Source organism: Lepidochelys olivacea, assembly GCF_965140295.1.
Source record: "Lepidochelys olivacea isolate rLepOli2 genome assembly, chromosome: 1".
Lineage (NCBI taxonomy): Eukaryota > Metazoa > Chordata > Testudines > Cheloniidae > Lepidochelys > Lepidochelys olivacea.
Window position 1 is genome coordinate 306,526,513 of NC_140411.1, and position 12,123 is coordinate 306,538,635.

Genomic DNA, 12,123 nt, shown 5'->3' on the forward strand with positions numbered 1-12,123 from the left:
AGGCTGCACAATGCTACCAGAGGGATGAGAGGAGGTGTGGAATTGCACAAGAAACTTAGGGCCATAATCCCAGTAGGGAAGAGGGGTGTGGTAGTAAGACAAATATTAGGTTGCTCACAAGTGTGACAGTTGAGGGCAACTGCAATCATATTGCTCCTCTATGGTCCATCAAGGGCATCTGCTCTCAGGTTTCCAGCTCCCCAGCCGTCACCTCTCTTGGGCCGAGACACATGTCTCTCTCCCTACTGACCTGGGTATTTCCAGGCTGCTGGGTCCTGCCTTCATTGTATGAGTTCCCCAGCAGGTCAGATTGCCTAGGCAGCCCTGCTTTGCCTTCTCCTCAGAGGCTATAAACAGCATAATTGCCCCCAGTTAAGTTACTGCACAGCCCTTTCTAAGCAAGCACATTTATTCTTAAGGTGAAAGAACCTACACATACTAATAAGCTTACCAAAGCTCACTCCAATTCCAACAAGGGGTCTGGCAGATGAAACATCCTTAAACCCCATACAGGGGGTGTTCTGTGGTCACAAGTTCATAACACCTTTTTGCTCTGACCAAGAATGTTCATGAATCTAAAAATCCTTTATACAGTTGGGATTCTGATTTGTTCTCATGTAACAGGTGATCAGCTGACAAAGGCCCCCTCCTCAGGACAGGGTTTCCAAAGGCTGAGTTCTTGTATAACTGGAGAGGGTACATTGTTTCAGACAGTTCTCTGAAGCTCCTAACACTTTCCAGAGTTTACATTAGTCAGGTCTCCCTCCACAGACCTTACATAAAATTCCACAATAATACAAACACATTTGCATTTGTAATACAATGAACTCCTAAGATACTTAAACTTAATTCAGTAAGGTTTGTCCAGAATACTTCAGGAGATTGCCATATCTGTCACAACAGAAGCTACTGACCATACTGAATTGTGTTACAGAAATCAGTGGATGAAAAATGCAAGTAATTGCAGAGGTCAGTGATGGTGTAAGGTAACTTCCCCTACGGTGGCTATGTAATTCATCAGGTCTGTCAATGCTGTGTTGTCAGTGGCAAGCTGTTCCAAAAAATGACACTGACCCTGGACATGGCATTTAATATGGTGCTGTATAAAACATATAGCACAATGAGGACTTGTCCTGGTTGGCGCCTCAAGTCACCATCGCTATATAAATGTTTTAAGGTTAGGCTCTATTGCAATGGGTTCTTTGATTCATTGTTTTGTTTCAATTTTTAAACACTAGTGCCTGCTCATTTGCTTATTTTTTAATATGTACGCTGACTACTTGAAACCATCTGATAGCTGAATTAGGCTTTAAAGCTTCCTTTTGGCCCAGAAGAGTTCTTACAGTATTTATTCCCTTTTGTGCATCGGTCATTCGCAGCTAGTAATTCCTATTGCCTTCCATGAGTTCTACCCTTTCCACAAATTGGAGAGAGAATGTGTTTTATAATTTGATTGCTGTTTTCACTCATCAGGTCTGCCAAGGCTGCCATAATGCTATTGATCCAGAAGTTCAGCGTGTAACCTACAACAACTTCAACTGGCATGCCACAACAGAGTGCTTCCTGTGTTCCTGTTGTAGCAAGAGTCTAATTGGCCAGAAATTCATGCCAATAGAAGGAATGGTCTTCTGCTCAGTAGAATGTAAGAAAAAAATGATGTCTTAAGAGTGGTATGTGTACATGAAATGAAGTATCACCATGTTTCAAAGTCATTGCATTTCTACTGTAAAATGTAATATCTGGGCATTTAAAAATTGGCCTATTCCCAAAGACTCTGAATGAATAACCAAGAAACTTGCTCTGTAACTTGCTTTCTTTAACTATAAGTAATACTTTGTGAAAGTTTCATATTTCTCTATTCTTTATGGTATTGCTTTTGAGCACTTAATGCTAACTTTTTCATATCCCAGATATGTAGAAAAATGTGATGTGAGCTACATACCTTAACAGCTGTCTTCACCAAGAAGACTTTCCTCCTCTCGTACAATGTAGGATTTAGAACTAACAGATCATATTTCCTGGGTGTGGCTGTCTTTGTGAATGATACATACAGGTTTCTCGCTTCAGTTAGGGCAGTAAATTAACAGTTTTTAAAGCATTCCTGCTTTCATCAAGCACTTGGCTAAAGCCACACATTTTGTCTAAAACAAAAATGCACCCAGATTTATAGAACTCAATAAAAGTGGAATGCAATGTGTCACTTAATCCTCTTAATTTACTTTCCCTGAAAACAACTTAACTTTTTAGTAGGTGTACATGAAAATTAAACAAAACTGTTGTCAAGCTGGAATATATGAGTGAGGCTTCATTCTGCTAGTTCAAAAAGATTAGGCCAGTCTGATTATTGGAGGAGGAGAAAGGATATGCCCAAAAAGAATTTTAAACTGGCTTTTCCGGTATTTATGAATGCCCTCTTCCAAACTTGTGCAGTTTATCAAGGGGCATGGCACAGAATGACACCTCTATTTCATTCTGAGAATCTGGCATTTTACGAAAGGTGAAGGACTTTACATTTTAAGTGATCTGAATTTTTATCCAGAAGTTAATGGGATATGTTGTAAATTCTGAGCGGAAGCAGAAACAAAATGGATAGTTCTCACAAGACCCTTTCAGTATTTGTATTTGAACAAAAACTTTACAGTTGTATACTAACTTTTCTTACTCTGGAACTCAAAATGGATTTAAATATTGTGATTATTTTGGGGAGAGATCTGATTCTGGGGGGAGGGGGACTGAAATTTAAATTTGTTTGTTTTCTAAGAATAACAGTTGTATGCTGAAATGTCTTAATCTGTGTAATACAGGTGCCAAACATGAATGAGAGAGATGTTGGCTTTGTAAAGAACTATGCAAATTTCAAATTCAGCTCTTTAAGAATTACACGTCTATGTATGTACCTTAATGCTCACAAATAAAAAAGCTTTGCTGAACTTAAGTTGCATAATTTTTATTCCACTCTTTTAATTTATGTAAATATGCCTTTACTGCAGTAGGGGGAGTTAACTTCAAGGACAAAAAATAGTCTTTGGGTAACTATTTTAAGCTTCACGCTGTTCTGAAGACCATACTTGTTGGTGTTGTCTTTGTATGCACTTTAGAATACAGAAGGGAAAGGTCTGTTCAAACTCTGTAGTGATCATGATCTTGATATGAATTTATACAATTTTGTTCAAATACCACTAGTTCCAATTTTGTATCAAAGGTCTTGTGTTTAAGGCACAGGAGTGGGAGCCCTGTGGGATAGGACTTCTCTCAGCTTGTCTGCTGAATGAGAATGATATGCTAGAACAGCACAAAAGCATTGAGGCCTTTGTAAAGTGCTTTGAGAGCCTATGAGTGTGCTGCAAAATAATACCATTGAAATTACATGAACAAGAACCAATTTAGTATTACAAGTCTAGCAGGACACAAACATATGTTCCCTGGACCCTTTATGGAAAATTGTACCACCTTCTTGGGCTTGGGACATCCTAATGGCCAGGAGGACATACCTAAAGTGCATGTCCCTGAACCTGTACCACCATGGACTGTGATCTTGTAAGCTAAACAGGTTCAGGCTGTCAGTAGCTAGATGGGAGACATCCAAGGAAAACAAATGTGCTATAGGAAGTGCTGAAGGTGATTCCATGAATAACTCTTTGAATTAGTACTTAACCAAAGACCTGTCATGCTGCTGGAGGTGCCATCTGTTGAATGAGAATAAAACAAGGTCCCAATCGCTTCTAATGATGTAACTGCTGCTTTTTTTGCAAGTGGTGGGTGAATCTGCTGTGATGTCGGACCAAATTCCATTCTAGTAATAGCATGTGATCTCCCTAAACGATCCTTTAATTGGCCAAGATGTTCACTTTCTGTCCTTCAGCTGTCATGTGATTTTGCTGTTCCCAGGTTAATGGCAACATTCAGACGTCCCAGAGGGGCTGGGTGTAGTGATTAAGTGATACGGTTTCAGACCTTGAGGCTTATAGATGGCACTGTGTGTGGGTTTTAGGCAAAACTGCCAAACTGAGGCAATGCACATTCATCTTCATGAGTGACTAACAGTTGTTAATGAAATTGGTCAAGCTGAAGCCAGTGTTTTTGTAGTAACGAGCTCACTGCTTTCTCAAGCATGCCAGCCTGGCTCTCTTCTCCAGCTAGCCTAAAGACATGCTGCTCTCTGACTAATCTACTTCCTCTCTCTGCTTCATGCTCCTGGGATGCCCATGCCCGCCTGGGTCCCAGGTGCTTCCAAAGCAAAAGTTGATCTACCTACCTGTTAACAATTTGGGTGTGTCTGCGCAGCCAAGAAAAATCCACAGCTGGCCTGTGCCAGCTGACTCGGGCTCAGGCTGCAGGGCTGTTTTCTTTGCTGTGTAGACTTCCGGGCTCGGCCTGGAGCCCAGGCTTTAGAACCCTGCAGGGTGGGAGGGTCCCAGAGCTCGGCTCCAGCTTGAGCTCAGAAGTCTACACAGCAATGAAAAGAGCCCCACAGCATGAACCCCACAAGCTATGCTGTGTAGGCATACCTTTTGTTGTATTCAGGGCTGACTTAAGCTAAGCTGAGGCTCCACTCCTGCATTGGGACCCTTCCCCTTCACTATAGCTATGCACCCACGCACTGTGACCCAACCCCTGCCCCGTCCCCAGGGACAAAGACCCTAGCCTAGTTGTTTGTACCTTCATTGCCTCTCAGCGGGACTACAGCAATTTGATATACCTGGGCATGAAGCTTCCAGCACTTAGGAAACTCCAACTAGTAGAAAATATTGCAGTTTATCCCATCAGCAACACAGGCTACCATGAGCACATCCCACCACACTTTGCATTGACTTCTGATAGACTTTTGAAATCCAGTTCAAGGTCTTGGCCTTTACCTTCAAGGCACTCCATGGCCTGGGTCTAGGATACCAAAAACAGTCAAGCTCTGGGATGAAGACCACCACGGTCAACAGCTTCACTCTCAACCGTAAGAGTCAAGCTTGTCTGTACAGGAGCTAGAGCCTTCTCAGGAATGGTCTGAGCCTGGAATGAACTCACCCCAAGCCCAGGGGCCGTCACAAACCTTGCCACTTTCTGCTCCAAATGCAAGACACAGTTCTTTAACCTTACCTTCTCTGTTTATACCTGGTGCTATGTGTCTTTATATCGATCTAATGCATTTAAAAAATAAACATAACCCCCTGACGACAAAACGACACTTCACTGCGCATGCTTCTCCCTGGGGGGAGAGGATGAGAGAACGAACAACACGTGGCAGATGTGTAGTCACAGTGCTTCGCGCCGTGACGAAGGCGCTCAGAGACTACAGCGATGTGTGGTGCAAAAACCTATATAAAAATACAAGGCCGTATCAGGAGTCACCTGCAGAGAGCCATCCGCTGGGTTGGTGGAGACAGGGTGGCCTCTCCCTTTCTCGAACCAGCATGTTCAGGCAACCTGGGATCTGTCCTGGAAGACAGAAGATTTGGGCTCAGTCCAGCTCCCTGTATGTGATTGTCCCTGCAGACACTACCCCAGCTGAGTCATGCTGGTGTGGCACCAATGAGGGCTCCATGCAGAGTTCTCCACTGTGATGATAGTGGTGGGGCCCTGAGAGCAGTGGGTTTGATAGCAACCCAATAAAATACATCCAAGGCTAGGTTAAGCCACGTACTATCAAATAACTATTTTAAATAATGAAGCCATCTGGTTTACTAGTTAACAATGCCACATCACTCTGGCCTTGATTTTGCCATCCTCACCCCACAGTCATAAGTAATTACATGAGCAGCCCCATGGGTGGGGGAGTTAAGTGTGTACCACTTGGTGGCTTCCTGCGCAAGAGCACACCTTACAGGGAACTTAGTTCTAGATCCTAGTATTTGTATCTTAAATCCCTTATTTAAAAACAAAATGAAAATCCTAGCCTGTTCCAACTCAATCTTCCAGAACACTACAGCAGCATTACTGCAAACTGAAGCCTTTGGATCCTTATGGTGGAGTACTTTTTTTAAGAGCTAAGGAATGAGGTGACAGCATGGTTTTAGTAGATTAAGCCAGTGGTTCTCAACCAGGGGCCCACATATCCTTGGGGCCATGCAGAGGTCTTCCAGGGGGTACATCAACTCATCTAGATATTTGCCTAGTTTTATAACTGGCTACAAAAAAAGCACTAGCAAAGTCAGTACAAACTAAAATTTTATACAGACAAAATTAGAAAGCAAGCAGTTTTTCGGTAATAGTGTGCTGTTACACACTTGTATTTTTATGTCCGATTTTGTAAGCAAGTAGTTTTTAAGTGAGATTAAAGTTGGGGTATGCAAGACAGATCAGACTCCTGAAAGGGGTACAGTAATCTGGAAAGGTTGAGAACCACTAGACTAAGCAGTGTGACTGGAAACCAGAACTTCTAAACTCTAATCCCACATCCCCCTTCACTTCCTGTGCTAAACCCCTTAAACTCCCTGTTCCTCAGTTTAGCCCTGTGTAAAATGGGCATGATAAATACATTACCTCATTGTAATGATTTGAGGCTTGATTCACTAAAACCTGTAAAGCTTTTTAGAAATATACAACATTGTAGAAGTACAAAGAATTATTACTATTATTAAATAGGGCCTCAGTCCTCTTTTATATGTTATTACCTTCATTTTGGCATTCCTGTACAGAACCACAAAACAGAATCTGAGGTTTTTGTTTATAAAGCCTTGTAATCATTCCGTGGAGTTAAAGAAGTTTGGCAGTGATCTGGAAACTTAAGAGGTAATGAAAGGTTACCAGCAGGAATGCAGAGCTGCCTTGTATGGTGGTAGAGCATAGAACCAGTACATTCTTCAATAGTACAGTACAACTCTTGTCTTTGGGGTGGGCCTTGATTGTGTAGCTCAGACTGCATTTGAAATGCTCTGTGGTGTAAACATTCTAACAACACAGAGGTTCTCTTAAACATCTGTAAATAGGCCAGCAATTTTGAGGAACCGGGTGGAGTCTGGGGAAGGAGAAAGAAGGAAAGCTTATTTTGTTCTGATAGTTGTAGAATTCACTGCCCTAAGCTCAGTTCTGCTCTTAATGTAAGCTCTTTAAACGTGCCTTCAGGCACAATTATAAAATGTGCACTTGAACAAACTTGGAATGCACACTGTGTTCCAGAGTGGTACAGGGTCACGCCACGTGCAAACCTTTCCAAAACTGGTATCCTAAACAGCTGGTGATTTATTACCACTCAGCAAGGAGGGTTTCTATAGTAATCGCATTGTGAGTGTGTTGGTGGAATTACTTTTTTAACTGGATTCTGCTTATAGTGGAGGGGGGAGGAAAAAAATCTTGTAGAGCAGTATTTCCCAAACAGAGGGTCCTGACCAGACTCTAGATAGGTCGATGGCCCAGTGTAGCGGGGAGGTCCCAGAGGGAGGGGTGGGGGTTGGAGAGCAAGCACACCCTACACTCAACCCACAGTGGTGGCTCCAGTCCTGCAGGGCTAGGCCTGGCTTCCTGGTCCAGGAGTTGTGACCTGTGCATGGGGTGATGGAGGGTCAGCCAGGCCAAACCGGAGTGGAACTGTGACCCTGTGTGCTAGGTTGTAATGCCCCTTGCTCACATTTAGGCTGGCCTCCCCTTTGTCATGTCTAGGCGGCAACTCCTGGAGCAGGGAGGTAGGCCCATCCCCCAAAAAACAAAAATGCCGCTGATGAACGACTGCAAAAGTCTGGGAACCATTGCTGTAGCATATAACCTAATAATGCTTTTACTAAAAGCTTGTCTACACTTACCCGGGGGATTGACGAGTGGCAATCGATGCATCAGTGGTCGATTTAGCGGGTCTAGTGCAGACCCGCTAAATCGACCGCATATCGCTCTCCTGTAAACCCCTGTACTCAGATCGAGAAGAGTAGGGGGAGTCGACAGGAGAGCATCTCCCGTCGACATCACGTAGTGTGGACCCCGTGGTAAGTAGATCTAAGCTACGTCAGTTTGAGTTACGCTATTCACGTAACTCAAATTCCGTAGCTTAGATCGAATTTCCCCTGTAGTGTAGACTAGTGACCTAGACAAATTGGAGGATTGGGCCAAAAGAAACCTGATGAGGTTAAACAAGGACAAGTACAAAGTTCTGCACTTAGGAAGGAAGAATCCCACGCACTGCTACAGGCTGGGGACCGACTGGATAAGCAGTGGTTCTGCAGAAAAGGATCTGGGGATTACAGAGGACGAGAAGCTGGATATGAGTCAGCAGTGTGCCCTTGTTGCCAAGAAGGCCAACAGCATACTGGGCTGTATTAGTAAGAGCACTGCCAGTAAATCGAAGGAAGTGATTATTCCCTTCTATTCAGCACTAGTGAGGCCACACCTGGAGTATTGCGTCCGGTTTTGGGCCCCCCCCACTACAGAAGGGATGTGGACAAAGTGGAGAGAGTCCAGCGGAGGGCAATGAAAATTATTAGGGGGCTGGTGCACATGACTGACAAGAAGAGGCTGAGGGAACTGGGGTTATTTAGTCTGCAGAAGAGAAGAGCGAGAGGGGACTTGAAAGCAGCCTTCAGTTACCTGAAGGGGGAGTTCCAAAGAGAATGGAGCTAGGCTGTTCTCAGTGGTATCACATGACAGAACAAGGTGCAATGGTCTCAAGTTGCAATGGAGGTGGTCTAGGTTGGATATTAGGAAAAACTATTTCACTAGGAGGGTGGTGAAGCACTAGAATGGTTTACATAGGGAGGTGGTGGAAACTCCATCCTTACAGGTTTTTAAGGCCTGGCTTGACAAAGCCTTGGCTGGGATGATTTAGTTGGTGTTGGTCCTGCTTTGAGTAGGGGCTTGGACTAGATGATGTCCTGAGGTTTCTTCCAACCCTAATATTCTTTGAAGGCCTAAGTTTGGTCATCAACCAAAAAGTAAGTTCAGTGGTAGTGCATGAGGTATAGAAAGGATAGGATTTTAAAAAAAACCTCAGGCATACTTATATTGCAAGCGACTACAGCAATAAACTTCGAGTCATATCAGACTTGCTTATGTTGGCATAACAGGCTAATTGGTCACTTAAAGAATTAGTGGTATGAGCACAGGACTGGGAACCAGATACTCTTTGGCTCTGTCATTAACCCCTTTCATCACTACCCACCTTAGAAAACCTTTCTGCTTTAGCGTCCCCATTTTAAAAATAGGGATGACAACACTTAACAGAATCTTCTGGAATTAATTGACATTTGTAAAATGCTTTAAAGATGAAGCGTTGGGTATTATTTCATTTTTTCATATCGGCAGAGTGTGTACTAATACCTATCATTAAAGCTGCCCAAACATTTTCATTATGGAGGATCATTTTCAGATGTTAGAGTAACAGCCGTATTAGTCTGTATTCGTAAAAAGAAAAGGAGTACTTGTGGCACCCTAGAGACTAACCAATTTATTTGAGCATAAGCTTTCGTGAGCTACAGCTCACTTCATCGGATGCATACTGTGGAAAGTGTAGAAGATCTTTTTATACACACAAAGCATGAAAAAATACCTCCCCCCACCCCACTCTCCTGCTGGTAATAACTTATCTAAAGTGATCACTCTCCTTGCAATGTGTATGATAATCAAGTTGGGCCATTTCCAGCACAAATCCAAGTTCTCACCCCCCCACCCCACACACACACAAACCCACTCTCCTGCTGGTAATAGGTTATCTAAAGTGATCACTCTCCTTACAATGTGTATGATAATCAAGGTGGGCCATTTCCAGCACAAATCCAGGGTTTAACAAGAACGTCTGAGGGGCGGGGGGGGGGTAGGAAAAAACAAGGGGAAATAGGTTACCTTGCATAATGACTTAGCCACTCCCAGTCTCTATTCAAGCCTAAGTTAATTGTATCCAATTTGCAAATTAATTCCAATTCAACAGTTTCTCGCTGGAGTCTGGATTTGAAGTTTTTTTGTTGTAATATCGCAACTTTCATGTCTGTAATCGTGTGACCAGAGAGATTGAAGTGTTCTCCGACTGGTTTATGAATGTTATAATTCTTGACATCTAAATTGTGTCCATTTATTCTTTTACGTAGAGACTGTCCAGTTTGACCAATGTACATGGCAGAGGGGTATTGCTGGCACATGATGGCATATATTACATTGGTGGATGTGCAGGTGAACGAGCCTCTGATAGTTTGGCTGATGTTATTAGCCCCTGTGATGGTGTCCCCTGAATAGATATGTGGGCACAGTTGGCAACGGGCCTTGTTGCAAGGATAGGTTCCTGGGTTAGTGGTTCTGTTGTGTGGTATGTGGTTGCCTGTGAGTATTTGCTTCAGGTTGGGAGGCTGTCTGTAGGCAAGGACTGGCCTGTCTCCCAAGATTTGTGAGAGTGTTGGGTCATCCTTCAGGATAGGTTGTAGATCCTTAATAACGCGTTGGAGGGGTTTGTAATTTCAGAGATATCCCTATGTGCCTTTTTAGTGCTCTGAGAAGATTCAGTACTGAGATTTAGCTGAGTTATGAAGGGTTAAAAATGTACTTCATGCATGTCAACTATATTTGTTTTACAATAACCTAAGGACATACCAATATTCCACTGGCACAGCACATGTGCGCATAGATCAGTGGAATGGAAACTTCAGATGAATAAGATCTCTCAGTATTTCACCAGATTTGTACGTGTGCTTGTGATATAGAGGGGTCTGTTGGAGGGTGAAGATGTCCAAAGGAAAACAGCCTTTTTCTAAATGGCGCTGCATGTGGAAGGTAGCAGGCCTCCACCCGATCCTACCTTCTTTCAATCAATGCATGTATATGGATGGAGGCAGGGGTGAGAAGAAACTCTGCTTCACTACACACAATATGTAGGGTGGATACAAAGGTCTAAGAAAGTGTGCTACCTCCTCCTATCAAATATTTAAAGGTGCATAAAGAAGGAATAGAAAACCCTTCCCTCACTGAGTATGCATATGTTCTTGTATAGGGCAGAGGGATCTTCTGTTTTCTAGAAAATAACTGCGCATCATGGAATCTGTCTTCATTTTGTTGTTTGTTTTTTTAAAAACCTAGGAAATTCCACACACAAACCTAAATTAAGAGTGACGTGCTCAAAAGTCAGGCAACAACAAAGTTGCGTTCACCTGCGCAAGACAAAATCGTAGAGAAAATGAAAGTGAAATTAATTTAAATTTTTGTCCAATTTTCTTGTCATCTTAAAAACCTAGAGTGGCCACCATAGGTGCCGACTTCCTCTCAGCCTACACCCCACCCCCTGCCCCAGGACTGCTCCAACTCCATCCCTTCCTCCAAACCCTGCCCTGCCTCTTCCCTGCCTCCTTCCCCGAGTGCGCCCCATTCCCATTCGTTCCCCTCGCTCCCAACGCCTCCTGCATGCCACTGAACAGCTGTTCTGCAGCGTGCAGGAGGTGCTGGGAGCAAGGGGGAGGAGTTGCCCAGCGGGAGGGAGGTGCTGTGGGAAGGGACTAATTTTTTCCATGGGTGCTCCATGGAGTTGGCGCCTATGGTGGCCACATATCTGGAGGGCACCAGGAAGTCTGGGATATGGTTGGTTGGATGCAGGCCTGTGTACTGCATGTGGACACTCGTGCCCCAGGTTGGGGGATCAGGGTCAAAAATTCTCAATGGGGACTCAGCAATCAGTGTAGACGCTGAAACACAGGGTTGGTTCACTCAAGTTCCACTAACCCTGGGCTTACATTGCAGTGTAGACATACCCTAAGACAGTTTCTTTATTCCTTCTTCAGCCCACTTCTCCCTATAGGCAGAACCCATTGATTTGACTGATATACAGTTACTGTGGCACTGTAGCCTGCAGACTGTAAAGCAGTGTTTTACCTAACGTGTAAATACGTTAGCATGTAACATGATCTTCAAAATCTGAAGTGTTTTCTTCACTTTATTTTGATTATATCTGTAACAACTCAAACAATACAATAAAAGGCAAGGCAGTGTTGCTTATTCAGTCCTCCTCTTCCTTAAAACAAGGATGTTGTTGGAAAAGATGTATTTTACTCTTTCATGCCATTTTGAAAACTAAACCAGGCAGCTTAAATAAATCAGTCATATTTTCTAGAGCTCTGTCACAAATGCAGTGTACTTGCTGTAGCACAATAATGTTTGTGCCACTTTAACCATGTTCAAAAAAAAAATTAGCTCATTAGCCTTTGGAGCACCCTCTGCCATCTGGTGATCCGC

At 43.4% G+C, this 12,123-nt stretch overlaps 1 protein-coding gene across 1 annotated transcript in view; it reads left to right on the forward strand.

The window, feature by feature from the left end:
- TES (testin LIM domain protein) overlaps positions 1 to 2,935 on the forward strand; it is a 42,423-nt gene extending 39,488 nt beyond the window's left edge. Inside the window, exon 7 of the mRNA XM_084611228.1 lies at positions 1,474 to 2,935. Coding sequence (XP_084467354.1) covers positions 1,474 to 1,665 — 192 coding nt within the window. The 3' untranslated portion in view covers positions 1,666 to 2,935. The remainder of the gene's footprint in view (positions 1 to 1,473) is intronic.
- Positions 2,936 to 12,123: the final 9,188 nt, after the last annotated feature.